The 15,132-nt window shown below is 41.9% G+C and overlaps 1 protein-coding gene across 4 annotated transcripts in view; it reads right to left on the bottom strand.

Moving 5' to 3' along the window:
* Positions 1 to 14,094, bottom strand: part of hif1al (hypoxia inducible factor 1 subunit alpha, like) — a 66,266-nt gene extending 52,172 nt beyond the window's left edge. For all 4 annotated transcript variants that reach the window (XM_084323234.1, XM_084323235.1, XM_084323236.1 and 1 more), the window contains exon 1: positions 13,968 to 14,094. In XM_084323234.1, coding sequence (XP_084179360.1) covers positions 13,968 to 14,002 — 35 coding nt within the window. In that variant the 5' untranslated portion in view covers positions 14,003 to 14,094. The remainder of the gene's footprint in view (positions 1 to 13,967) is intronic.
* Positions 14,095 to 15,132: the final 1,038 nt, after the last annotated feature.

The following is a 15,132-nucleotide window of genomic DNA, read 5'->3' as shown; positions in this document are numbered from 1 at the left end:
GTGCTAAAGGTTCTAATGATAGATCGAATAGTCCGGGACTAAGAGGGCAACCCTGTCTAGCTGAGCGTGATACCGGAAAGATTCCGGAGGTGATTATACCTGTTGTAATCATGGCCGATGGGTCTTTGTATACTACTTTAATCATATCAATGAAACCTTTACCTAACCCCATCTTCTCTAATACTGCCCATAGATACGACCATTCCAGCCTGTCAAAAGCTTTCATTGCATCCAGGGACAGCATCGCCTTAGGTATGGTGTCGTCCTTGTCGGCATCTAGTATGTGCAGTATTCGTCTTATGTTATCAGTGATCAGGCGGCCTCTTATGAAGCCAGTTTGGTCCGGATGAACTAAAGACGTCATATGCTTTTGTAATCTGATGGCTAATACCTTAGAGTACAGTTTGATATCGGTTCCGAGGAGGCTTAAGGGTCTGTAACTACCGCACTCGGTGGGGTCTTTGTCTTTTTTGAGAAGGACTGTTATGAGTGCAATATTGTCGTTCTTATGGAAGTTCCCCTCCTTGACTGAGTATAAGATCATATTTAGTAATAAGGGTCCAATTATGTCCCAACAAGAGAGGTACATTTCTGGTGGGATACCGTCTCTTCCAGGAGCCTTACCACTTTGCATTTCGGATATGGCCTTCTTGAGTTCCTCTAGTGTGATCGGTGTTTCTAACTGTTTAGCGTCATCCTCTGAAAGTTTAGGGAGAATAATTTGATTAAGATATGTGTCCATTTTGTTTTGATCGAAGGTCGTTTCTGATTTATATAAGTTGGAGTAGAATTCTTTGAATGTCACGTTTATTTTTTCAGGGTCTGTTTCAAGTACTTGTTGTGCTCTAATGGTAGTTATATCTGCAAATTTTGCATTAATTCTTATCGCATGGCTAATAGGTGACTAGGTTTAGAACCTTGGGAGTACTGCTGTTGTCTTGTGCTACGTATTTGTATTTCCGATTGTTGTCTGTATATGGCATTGATCTCTTTTTTTAGTACCTTAACTTGATTTTCTAGTCGAGTTGAGTTGTTGTATTGTAAAGAATTAAATAACGTTGAGTAAAGCGTTTCCAGTTCAGCCAGTTTTGTGCATCGATTCTTGCGCATTTTGGAGGAAAAGCTATCAGTGAAATCCTTGATCATTCCCTTTACCGACATCCATATTATTCTGGGGTCTTGCACTGAGTTTGCATTTTCCCGTAGGAATACTGTAAGAGCTTCTTTGAGTTGTGTAATGAATTCCTTGTTATTAAGCAGCATCGAGTTAAATCGCCATCTTGGGGCTCGGGAAGATAGTATACCAAATGTTCCTTTTAGGAGTAAATAACAGTGATCTGATAGTGCATTGGGTATCATTTCCACTTCATAGTTATCAAATAGTCTCGGGGATGCAAAGACATAATCTATTCTGGATAATGTGTTATGTCTCGCAGATCGACAAGAGTACTTTCGGGTCGTGGGATTAAGTGATCGCCATAAGTCATTTACACCTGTAATCTTCGACCAATCCTTTAATGCATTAGATGAATTATTTTGTTCGCTGGAAAAGGCGAGGTAAGATTTGTCCATCCTTGGATTCCAAATGGCATTAAAATCCGCACCTATTATAAATGAGTAATCGGGAAGGTCTAACATTGCTTTGGTTAGTGTAGTGAAGAAACCCACTTCGTACAAATTTGGGTCGTATACCGCTACCAACGCTATTTTCCTGTTCTTGTGTACAATCTTAGCTATAGTTATCCGACCATCTACATCAGACCATACTCCCTTTAATTCAATATTCAACTTACGTCTAACGACTATGGCTACACCTCGAGTTCTCGTACCAAAAGAAGAGTGACTAATATTATGATATGTGTTGTCCGCTAACGTATCTATGTCTTTCTCTAGAATGTGCGTTTAGCTTAGCAGAGCAACGTCCACCTGTTCTTTTTTCATCAGTGTGAGCACGCTTTTGCTTTGTGTTGGTTATTTATTCCCCCAGTGTTCCAGATCATTATATTCAAACTAGCCATAATCTATACATGTTGTTGTGTAGTTATTGGCAATGCTTCTGGAGTGCGAGGCAACAATAGATATACATCCAACTAGTGATGGTCCCGTTGAGAGCCGAGCTTAAAAACATACATATATACAAATAAAAATCCCCTTTCCCCCCCTCCCACGAGAGTCGTACAGGATTGTGTCCCATAGACACATCCTACACGTATGACTCCCTCCCTTAGGCCACCGGATTACCCAAATTGAGCTTTGTAATCCTATTCTTCCTATGCTAATTGCCATAGGATCTAAAACTTTCATTCTAATTCAATAGAATGTCGCTTTTGGTCTTGCGCCTTCCCATTAATGTACTAACAAAAGTATGAAAAATGAAAAATATACATTCATTAATATATTCATTTGAACCTTCTACTAACTTATGTAGGAAACATCAGAAAAAAAGGAAAAGAGTGGAGATAAACACCAACACCTTAAAATGAAAAAAAAATAACAATGAAAGATAAAAAATAAAAAAGGAGTGAGAACTAAAGTAAAACTCATCAGAGAAAAACAGATAAAATAAAATTGAGTAAAGATAAAAAAGAGAAAAACAGACTTTTAGTGTGCAAATCTCTAAATCAGTGGAGTAATTATTTAAAATATTAGAATAACCTTGTCGTGCTTATACATTTAGATGTGGCTAATGTCTTTTTTTTTATTTATTTTTTAAGCCTTATTAAAGCCTAATTAGACTTCAGTCCTTGAATCCTATGCTTATTCACACCGGATGTTAGTGTTAAATTTACAGGCCTTCTTGAAGGGGTGCATTATATTCTAGAAGGTTGTAGAATACTAGTAAATATGTAAACACTGCTGTTATGTTCCAGAATGATCTTCCTACCCAGGGGTCATGACCTTCTAGTATTTTCCGGGATATTCCTTTGTGTCCCTGAGCAGTCGAGAGAGGAGCCCAGAATGTTCCAGAATGTTCATATTGTCAATGTTGGATTATTGTCTCCACAGAGACCAGAAGACTGTAAATATAATGCCTTACGAGCCATATTAAACATCTTGTGCCTTATTGTTGCCAGCGTGCATATCATCTGTTACTTTTGTTGAGCCGTGGTAAAGTCATTCTAATAAAATTACTAAAATACAAAGAGAAAGAGAGAGATGATTAAGCTTATCTGATTCGAGCCAGTGTTGCGTCCTGCCCGGGGGGACCAGATCCATGTTGCTTCATGTAATCTTCGGCGGCTTTAGGCGTGCGTATTCCCTGCCTAATACCGTCTTTTCCCAAGATCGATAATAGTGCCGGGTAGTTAAGGATTGGCCTGAGACCACTCTTAAACATTCTCTGCATCACATCCTTGTAGGGGAAATGCTGAGCGATGGCCTCCTTACATAGATCTTTGTAGATAGATATTGAATTTTCACCATATTTCAGTTTCCCCCTTTGATTGCGCGCTGCTCTAATGATGGCGTCTCTTATTACCGTCTTACGCAGGGTAACAATGATAACTCTCGGACCGTTACCTCTTTGGCCTCGTGTACCGACTCTGTAACATTGGTCCACTGTCGGCGCTGTGGGAAGGGTGTTATTACCTAAAATATCTACTAACACTGTTGGAAAGCTGTCGTCTGTGCAATTGACTGATTCATCCAGCCCCACAATGCGGATATTATTTCGCCTGTAGTAACGTTGGGTCTCAAGCTGCCTCTCCATTGCTTTCTCTTCGACTTCTTGTATTTTCTTCCGACACTCTTCTTCCACCTGTTTTATCTCCTTCGATAACTCTGTTAATCCATCGTTGATGTTCTTCTCGTTCACTTGGACCATCTGTGTAATTTCTATCACCGTATTCTCCACTGCCGTGATTCGCCCGGCCTGTGCAGCGGCTGCTTTCATAACCTCTTCGAATTTAGCATCGACGTGTGCTTTGAATTCATCTTTGAGTTCCTCGATGTGTAATTTGAAAGCTACCATCTGATCCTTCCCTACTTGTATCTGATCTTTTATCAGGATAGTCAGAGAGTTGAAGTCGGGTTGTGAAATTGCACTGCTTGTGTCAGTTGATGTTGTGGGTGCAATGATGGACCCGATGGGTTTGTTGGAGATTATCTTCTCAAGTTCCCCTGCTTTATCTTTTACGGTATTTTTACACGTCGTTACCGTTGTGTTGTCAACTGCTGTCTCCCTCTCGGGGCCAGTCATCGTTGGTCCCGGTATATTCTCCACTATAGTCCCCCCATCGGGGCTAGTCAGCAACGGTTCCGCCGTTGCCTCGCCTGTTGTATTTTTTGACCGTGTCAAAATAGGCGCCGTTGGAGTATCTGTGCCGAATCTCTTTCCAACCTTTTTCTTATCCTTAATATCCATGTTGAGTCTTTATGTCTTTTGATATAGTTAGTAGAAGGTCTTATCAATACATACAATGTGGTTTAATCTCTTTTGGTATTGTTCAAATAAGGGTTGTAAGCTAAATTAACATTGACGGGAGCGGAGCTGTAACCAAACGCGTGTCGCTTCACATTGCGTTCAAACCGGAAGCCTATGATACAATCATTCTAAGGATTATGTGTGTAATAAATTCGTTTTGTACACTAATTGCAAGTTACGCATATATTTGTGAGGTTACTGTTTTATAATTTACATTACATTGAAAAGATACAAAGATATATTCTTGAAAGCTTGATTTTCTAATACAGAAGAGGTATTATTTAGATTGAACATTAATTCATATTTTCTTTGTATTTATTTTGTCCAGTAAGACTTGAAAATAGCTTTATTAAGTTGTAAAGCCATGGCATACAGTATATTCGATTTCATAATTATATTATATTCTATTGTGCTTAACTTAGTTCATATTTCATTTTATAATACACCACCCCTTTATTGTGATTATAACCTAGACCTGTATAATAATAATAATAATAATAATAATAATAATATATAATAATAGGGCGGCTACGTGGCGTAGTGGGCAAGGCGCTCGCCACGAAATGCTGGAGACGCTGGGCTTGTCAGTTCGAGCCCAGCGCTCCACATTTGCTTTCAGTTTAGCTGGTCGTCCGTACTAATACACATTGGCCGTATTAGGGGGTGGGAAACTGATGGGTGGGGATTGGGCGTTGTGGACAGCGACTCCTACAGGTCGGTTGGTGCGCCTGCGCAGTAGAATCAGGAAGTGTCGGGGACAGCGTGAGCCTTCCACGTGTTACTCCTCGCCACTGAGAGATCGAGCTGCGCAGGTGAAAAGATGTGACTGCTGTTACCTCAAGTACCGGAGGGGACTTGTGCTATGTATGACTTAGTCCACATTGCAGCCGGCTTGTGGGAGGCAAGAAACAGCGTCCGTGACAGGGGAGGGTTGAATTGGATGATACGAAATTGGGATGGGAGAAAATATAGAAAAAATGGGAGAAAAAGTGGATAAAAAAAATATATATATATATTAATAAATTGACATTCCCTAATATAGTGTATGTAAATGGAAATGTATGTGTCTGATAAAGAGATATGGATATACGTGGATGAAAAGGTATGGATATATTATTAGAAGATTGTATAATTGGTTGATATGAACATAAATAATGTATGTAAGCTAAATAGTATATTATGCTGTATTGTATTATGAATTAATTATGAGTAGGTATTGTTGTATTGTATTATGAATTTGATTAGGAGTATTTATTGTTGTTTTAATTGTCTGTATGACATGTGAATGTTGTGAGTGTATAGAGCCTGTAAATGTATTTTACGTGGCATGGACCCCAGGAAGAACCAGCACTGCTGTGGCTAATGCTCCAAATAAACGTACATTTAAACTTAAACCGGCGGCTGAGTGGTGCTCGCCACTAACGCAGGAGATGCTGGTATCGAGCCCAGCTCTCGGCGTTGCTACCGGCTTGGCCGGCCGTCATACTAACACAATTGGCAGTGTTAAGAGGGTGGGAAAGCCGGTGGGTGGGGATTGGACGTTGTGGACAGCGACTCCTACAGGTCGGTTGGGTGACGCCGGTGCGGGGGGCAGCGTGAGCCTCCCACGCGTTACTCCTCGCCACTGAGAGTTCGAGCTGCTGCGGTGAAAAGATGCGACAGGCTGCCTCCTCGTGTACCGGAGGGCACACGTGATGCAAGGCTTCTATCCTCACTACAGCCAACCAGTGGGAGGCATAGTCTAGCAACGTTCAAGACAGGGGAGGGAAGAATTGGAAATACGAAATTGGGATGGGAGAAAAAATGGGGGGGACTGTAAAGCATTACCCCAGGAGTGCGATTGAGGCATCTAACGCGCATCTTTAATAAGCCAAATGTGCGCTCGATCACACCGCACGTTCTGATGTGAGCCCGGTTGTATGCTGCATTGCTGCCTCTCCCACGTTCGTTGGGTTACGCAGGAGTCATCAGCTAGCCCATGGAGTTGATATCCGCCATCCCCTATGATACAAAAGCGCATACTTTTTCCTATATTTGCAATGAATATTACAGCACAAACGTTTTCTGAAGAATACTTTTAACCAGGTATTGCCATCCATGGCTTGCATCGTTCGGTACAGACTGCTGTTCCGAAAGATGACCCAGGGAACTTGGCAACCACATTAGTAATTAAATTACTGGCGTTACACACCACCTGGATATTGTTGATATAATAGGTATGTTTCCTATTTTGAAAAACGTGCTCAGGGTGGTACAATTGCAATGTGAGTGCAGGCAAACAAGCCCACGACATTGGGGAAGCCGACAGTGTTAAAAAAGGGCAGCTTCGTCACTTATAATTGTACTCTATTCTATTGTACTATATTCTATTGTGCTATATTTAATTTCGTTTATATCCCATTTAATTGTCGCTTATATAGAAAAGAAGAAAATAACAAACTTCAAACTGAAGTGGGAAACCAACTCGGAATACATAAATAGAGTTTATTATGGAACATAACGTCACAACATTGACTGCTCAATATCATCCTTGATTTCATCCAGAGTGATATTCTCCTTCGAAATATTATTTCGCGGTCACGCCGTTACTGCTGCCAGATCACCTGTGAAGAGGCTCATTTATATAAAAGGGGACATGCCAATTGCACCGGACGCAATGCTGAAGCAACGCATGGGCCACCTTCATTTCACCCGCTGCTCGTCCTTTGAGAGCGATATGCGTTGGGAAAAGCAGCGCAAACCCTTTGTGGATTCCGCCCTCTATGTTCAAGAGACAAAGAGCTCAAGTTCCCTGCATAACAACGGTGTGCGAGAGATTCATCCAATTGAGGGGAAATCCTGGAAAGATCATCACCTCCTCTCCTGTTGTGAGGACTACAGTATGTCCCCCCCCCCACACACACACACGTGTAAGGAGCTTGCCAGCTGGGATCAGCTTGCAGGAACAGTGTGTCCCTGTACAGTGTACACACAAGTGGAGAACGGCTCTGTTGGCATGATCTGACTGACATGTCTCAAAACTATTAGGGATGCACCGATCCGATATTGATATCGGATATCGGCCCCGATATGACTAAAATAGCTGGATCGGGTATCAAAATATATATATCGGATTTTTTTTTTACATTTTATAATAATATAATATAATAATAAATAACAATTCAGTACATTTATATCTATGTGTTCATTTGTTACATTTTGTTTCACTAAGTTAGTAAAGTAATGTTTTAAGTCAAGCCTGATGTTGTCTTGCACAAAAGAATGATCCCAGTCTCTTCCACACAGTGAGGCATACAGTTTATTAATTGAACAATGGGTATCGGATCGGTACTCACTCAGTATCGGCCGATACCCAAAGCCCAGGTATCGGTATCGGGACTGAAAGTCGGATCGGTGCATCCCTAAAAACGATGTCTCTTGTGCATACCTGTGTGTATGTGCATACTCAGTATGTATGCAGGCTACAGTACTGTAGTGTCCTCCGGCCATGCTACTGTAGCTAGGAGGGACTTTAGTCTCTACACGGCCCAGTGTTGGCCATTCATGGCCTGCAGTTGACTGTACCACCTACAGGCATGTTGCTCTGTCTGTGCTGGCTAATAACAGAGCTGCTTGGCACACAGCCAGCGGTTGTTGTGCAAGCAGGATGTTGTTGATTAGCCTCTAGACAACCCCTGTGCAAGTGTGCAAGTGAGAGAAGGAAAATGCGTACACACACACATTCACATGCAGACACGCTTGCACTCAGTGGGGCATATGCATGCACACACACACTTAGTAATCTCTAAGGCCATGGTTACACTTACAACGTTTAATTTTCGAATTATTTCGTTTGCATGTCCAAGTTAAAAGGCAACGCCGTTTTGGCAGGCAATTTCGTTTTCCTAGCGGCAACGCTCTTAAAAGGGGTTTTCATTTTGAAAACTCGTCGGCAACAGTGCCATGTAATATGCGCGAGCCAGATACGGAGCCGTTCACGCCCAACGCCCATGCGCAGTAGACACCGACGTCCGCGTGCCCTTGATATGACAGATGATGATATCACAGAACGCTAGAACAAGACGCAAATATTATTGCTCAAGATGTAAAATACGCTAGTGAGCAGGGGAGGTATAAGTGAGCAACGCATGGAGGACAACCCGTCACTTTCAAACATTCTATCGGCTATTAATAAGATGAACAGCGGCATGAACGAACGATTCGCCAAACTAGTATTTTTATTATATGTCCTTTTATCGCGCTGTATAGACAGCGTGAGCCGCCACGCACCTGCGTATTGTAAATGCCAGTGTTGGAGCTGGAGAAAAAAGGCTGGTGAAGAGACGTTGGGCTGAGTTCGGTTAATGATGCCATAATTCTCTGCTGTGCTTTTAGGCACACACACACACACGCACTCTGTGCTCTCTCTGTCTGGCTTGTGCACGCGACAAATACCTCCCGCGCATACAGGAGACAAACAACGTCTAACTTGCCTGCGAATACACAATGTTCTGAAAAGTTAAATGAAACGAAATCGTTTTGCCTTTAATGTAACCACAGCCTAAGTGTCTGTTAACTTAAATACAACAGCAAGGTACAGAATAACCACCAGGCAGCCCTGGGAACACAATGTCCTCTGGTAATGTCTCTATTGGCCAGAACGGACTGGAACATGGGGGGGGGGGGGGGGGGTAGAGAACAAGTGAGAGAGGGAGAGTGAAAAGGTGGGGAGAGTAATACTGTGCATCAACAGACTATAAATCACCAGAGCAAAGCTTCTGCACACACACACACACACACACACACACAGTACACTCCACGTCCCTGTCGGCATGGCGATAAGAATTTCAATAACATATCAAGCACAGGCCTGCAGGGGTGCAGCTTGGCTCCGTTTTGTCAGAACACTGGTGTTCGCGGACACAGAAACATTCCCTTCCTTGCGGTAGAGCGAATGGCTCCGAGTTGGTGTGACGGCATGCCAAGCACCACTGAGCTGCGGTCATGAAGAGAGCTCCCTGCTTCAAATGTGTGGCCAGATTCTCAGACATGGTTCAAACCTCAGACATTCGAGAGGGCAACGTGAATGTGTTCGCTTCACCGCGTTTACCAGGCGGAGAGGTCACCTGGGGTCATGTTGACGGAGGAGATGGAACAACCGCACCTTACTCTAGGTGAGGAACTTCGTTTGTCCGAACAGTCGTGATTGGAGGAGCAAGAAGAGAGGGCGGGGTTTGAGATAGGTAAATTGTTGGCAGGGAACAAGTAACAGCGTTATCCCTGAACAACTGACCACAGCAGCCTGACATGTCTGTTTGAAACATAAAGGAACACAAACACGCCAACATTATGGGAAATGCACTTGCCGTCTTCTTCAGAGTCAGACAAGAAGATATGTATCAATTTTCTCTCAGTAGAAAGCTATCTGGCTGCAAGCTAGGCTAGTCATTTAGCTGACACTTTTATCCAAAGTGATTTTTTTTTTATCCACTTTTTCTCCCATTTTTCTATATTTTCTCCCATCCCAATTTCGTATCATCCAATTCAACCCTCCCCTGTCACGAACGCTGTTTCTTGCCTCCCACAAGCCGGCTGCAATGTGGACTAAGTCATACATAGCACAAGTCCCCTCCGGTACTTGAGGTAACAGCAGTCGCATCTTTTCACCTGCGCAGCTCGATCTCTCAGTGTCGAGGAGTAACGCGTGGGAGGCTCACGCTGCCCCCGACACTTCCTGATTCTACTGCGCAGGCGCACCAACCGACCTGTAGGAGTCGCTGTCCACAACGCCCGATCCCCACCCATCAGTTTCCCACCCCCTAATACGGCCAATGTGTATTAGTACGGACGACCAGCTAAACTGAAAGCAAATGTGGAGCGCTGGGCTCGAACAGGCGAGCCCAGTGTCTCCAGCATTTCATGGCGATCGCCTTGCCCACTACGCCACGTAGCCGCCTATCCAAAGTGATTTATACAAGTTCTGTACAACAAGTCAGCAGGAAGGGTACAACTCTTTCAGCTGAGTAACAATTAGGGATGCCCCGATCGATCGGCCACCGATCGTTATCGGCCGATACTCAGTATAAATATGCAATCTGTGAATTCCGATAATTAGTCATATTCGCCGATAGCGGAAACCGATCAAGCGAAGCTCTCACTCGCTGTCTGTCTCAGACACACACGACCTGCAAACTGCCGCTGCTCCTCCTCCCTAGCCCCGCCCGCCCCTGTGTAGAGTTTGTAAACAAAGAGGTGCGGCTCCTCTGCTCGAGTCTGTAGTGCACTGCATTCGACCTGCGCTAACGTTAGCTACCTAGCTATCGTTACTGTTTAAACAAAATTACCCAGTCAACTATTCACGTTTAGTAGGCATTGTCTAACGGTATTTAGCCGGCTAGCTACCGATAGCTCCTGATATCAACAAATGATCCAGAAAGTCTAGTAGTTCATGTTCATACCTCAGTTAGCTTGCGTTAGCTGACGTTCGTTTACTGTTCAAAACGAAATGTCCCATTGAACTAAAGTTCTGTCTTAACGTCATCTAGCCGGCTAGCAGTAGCTACAGATAGCTCTTGATATCAATGTCTTATAACATTGATTTAATGCGTATTCGAGCTGAGGGCTTGCTGAATGTGAAACGACCAAAGCACTTAACGTTACCAATGGGGTCCCGCTGCAGCGCCGGAGAATCCTTTTGAGCTGGGCTACTAGAGTACACACAGACAGTGGAGCTGTTTGCAGATAGTGAGCATTTTGACTTGTTGCGTGGTGGCGATGTCTCGCAGTCGCATATAATACAAGTACAAGTCTAATTATATAATATATATATTTTATAAAAAAAAAAAAAAAAAAACTTTTTATATAAAATAATTTTTAATTTCTTTTTAATCAAAAACAATCAGTATCGGATCGGTATCGGCCGATATGGATCACGACGATCGGTGATCGGTATCGGTGGCAAAAAACGTGATCGGGGCATCCCTAGTAACAATGTTCATCAAACAGTGTTGAAACTTGGGTGCTACGGTGTTGAGTGCATATAGTAAAGACATAATTTAGTATACTAGGTAGTAGGTAGTAATATAGGCAAGGAAAATAATGTAGTGGAAAAGTGCATGATAGTAAAAGAAAGTAAGAAGGTTAGTGTTTTTTCTTTCATTTTTTTCTCTCTCTTTAACAACCTGTCATCATCCATTGTATTCCATAGTATTCTTACTAGAGGTTGACTTGGCTCCCTGTCTCACCTGTGGGATTGGTACTATAGACAATATTATACCCATATTTATGGTTTATTGTCTAATAGGGTATCTGTGTTGTCGTATTGTGAGGTTTTTCTTTTGTTATCATGACTCATACACATTTGTTGTTTAAAGTAATGATGAAAAAAGTCAAATAAAATATAGTCAGCAAATATTAAGTCAGACTTTTCTGAAGTATTTGAGAATGTTAATTGAAAATTACAGTTTTGATACTGTATCACATTACCTTAAATTGTATTATCTAACATGATTTTACCTAAGCAAATAGTGTGATATATATTGTATTTGGTATTGGAAAAGAGTTCTTCTGAATACCTTGATATCAATATCAATATATATTGCATATATATTACATATGCATATATACAGTCAGTGGGATTATGAGCGACTGCACAATCAGCACAATATCGCCAAAATGTGGTTATTTATGTAATTGCTGAGACAATTGCTTTGTCAACAGCTGAGGTAAAAAATTTGAATGTAATATAAGATTCCCACTCTTGTTAAACTAGAAAGATATTCTACACAGACCCACAATAGCTACAGTATGTGAAACACCATTAGTTGCCATTTAAAAAACAAAAACTGCAGCATATGACAGGACAACACACTGCAGCACCCACTCTCCACACTTTAGAACACCTAAACACACTTTATATTTATTGGTAAAGGATTTGCACTACAACCCATACCTCAGTACACCTTACTGTAAATTGTACCTCATCCCATTTCTGCTTTGCACTATATAGTATTGTATATTAGTATATTGCATAGTACTATATTGTATGGTAACTCAGTTACTTCTATTCTGCATCGAACATTGTACATGTATATACTGAACACTGTGTCTACGTACGTGACTTCTATTTTTACTTCTATATTTTTTACATGCTATACTATTTTATCTTATTTCATACTTATTTTTTGTCTAGCAGTCTCTGGAGCGTAACAGAAAGAAGCATTTTGTATAAAAGTATTCTGTACTTCTGTATGATTGACAACTATTAAAGAAACTTGAACTTGACATTGTAGTACTATGCATTATTGCAATTGCCCCCCCCCCCCCCCCCAATGAACTGAGCAGTGTCTAAGCCTTCAAAAAGCCACATAACAACATGACAAAGCCCTGCTATTATTATAAGTATTATTATTAATAGTTAAGCGGTACAGTTAAGCTTGTTGATCTTCACAGTGTGCCTGCAAAGGTAAGCATGAAATCAAACTCATAAAGTACACACCACCTCCTGCAGCAAATGAAGGCAACGATGCTACATTCAAAGACTACATCTAGGCTTGCACAAGTCATAAAACAATATTCACTGATTCAGTCAAATCAAAAGAGACATTTCATAGTTATACTGCGAAATGTACAATGTCGTGAACGGGGTGAATCATGATGAATTGAAAATGGGGGACCCGGATGTAAACAAGACGAAAGTCTTTCTCTGGTCTGCATCCCCTTAACAATTGTATGTATTGATCCGTACTGTATATTGTACCAATTCTGCAATCTGTTAATAAAGTTTTCAATCAATCAAGTTATTTGTGCAGTAAGAGCACAGGCGACCATCTTTTCAAGAACTCTGCACATTATAGTCACTAAAGCATTTCCCGTGTATATATAGGCCTATACAAGAAACATAATAAAAAGGGAAAATCTAAATAAAGGAGATAGCCAACTCAAGGTGAGTCCAGCACAGCCAGGGCCTATAGAGGCTGCATTACACTGTAATAACAGCCAGTAGCCCAGAGCTGTGTTTCCGATAGAGGCAAGACAAAGGGATTAGTAAAGTCAAAACAAAACGGTAGATTATATCCCGAATGATTCTTTCTATAGAACTGGTCTGACAAAAATAGAGCTATAGCACAAAATGATCTGACCTGCACTCACCGGAGAAAAATACAAATGAAAGGCTAAGATTTCGGTTATTACACCATCCTATTCCTAACCAGCTTGGGTTTACGCGTCAAATCCACGTCTAGCGACATATCTGGTCGTCGTTTGTCGTTATCGTTGTTCTCAATTTAGACCGGATCATAATGCATGACCAAGTTAGACCGGATCATAATGCATGACCAAGTTAGACCGGATCATAATGCATGACCAAGTTAGACCGGATCATAATGCATGACCAAGTTAGACCGGATCATAATGTATGACCAAGTTAGACCGGATCATAATGCATGACAACGCGTGTGCGAAAGTTGTGCAAAACGGAGCAGCCAGACAATACGAGAGGAACACTCCGTACACAAGGTCCCTGATTCAAGACAACAAGTTTAAAGCATTTTGTATTCACTCTTACCGTTTGATTGTGACCGGCTCCTGCGTCTCTTCCATGATCAGACTGTTCACTGCCCGTGGGCCGTTCCGATAATGCTTTTATTATTGTTTATTCTGGCATGCTGCGACCCGAATGATCTTAGCACGCCCCACCGAGAGCTTCTGCCAGACGCGTTATTTTCTTCCGTAGCCGCATTTTGCGGAGACGCTCTCTGATTGGCCACTTCATGTGCGCCCAATCGTGTGACGCCTGTTTCTAACAATTTAACGTTTAACTGAAAGCTTATGCACGGCGCTTGAGTGATAGTAGTATATTGAGCGAGTAGTTAAGCGATAGTAGGGCTAACGCGATTGGGCGCTGAGAGGCCAATCAGGGCGCGCAAACCGAACGCGGAAGGACAACTGCGAACTGCCTTGGGTAAAGCAGAGGTAAAGTATTCACGCACACCGCGTAAGGCACTCTTTCGAAGTTGGTTAAGGTTAAAGATTAGAGCAGGGCGATAGAACCATAGTATATATGGATAGAACACCAATGCGACTACGGAAAAAAATAACGCCACGCCAGAAGGCGTGAACGCTTAAGGTAGTCTTCCTCTACTTGTAGGATTGTGGTATATTTGTCTCTGCCGCCATCTACCGACACGGAGAGCGATGGACAAACCAGTTTGCCACTAGTACTATCACAAAAAGTATCACAGTACTCACTGACAGTCTCACTGACTGTGGGAGCCATTCATTATTTCCACATTTATTTAATATATTTATTTGTTATGTGGTTTTGCAGAATAAATTTGTTTACAGCCATATTATTTAAGTTGTTATATGATGAGTTGCAGCTAAATGCTTTTATTTTGAAGGGTTTTGGGTAATTGGGGAGCACAGCTGATTTAACTGATTAGAGCACAGCAGCAGTCAGTGGGCACCACTGGGAAGGTGTGTTTTTTTTTTTTTTTTTTCAGCGTCAGGGAGAGACAAGCAAACATCATTTTAAACATCTTTTTGCTGTCTTATTCTTTCATCCAAATAAATGCCACAAAAACGTCAATGGACTGATCTGCGTAAGATTAGCTATTTAGCTGCCTGGTGCTTCAGTGGCTTTTAGTTTTATCGTTTGTTGTTGACAAATAGCCACTACACTGACATATCTTATTATTTGACTTAATATACTTCTCTCTCTCTGACACACT

Source organism: Notolepis coatsorum (assembly GCF_963971535.1).
Source record: "Notolepis coatsorum genome assembly, chromosome: 1".
Taxonomy (NCBI): Eukaryota; Metazoa; Chordata; class Actinopteri; order Aulopiformes; family Paralepididae; genus Notolepis; species Notolepis coatsorum.
This window is presented reverse-complemented; position numbering and strand designations above follow the sequence as displayed.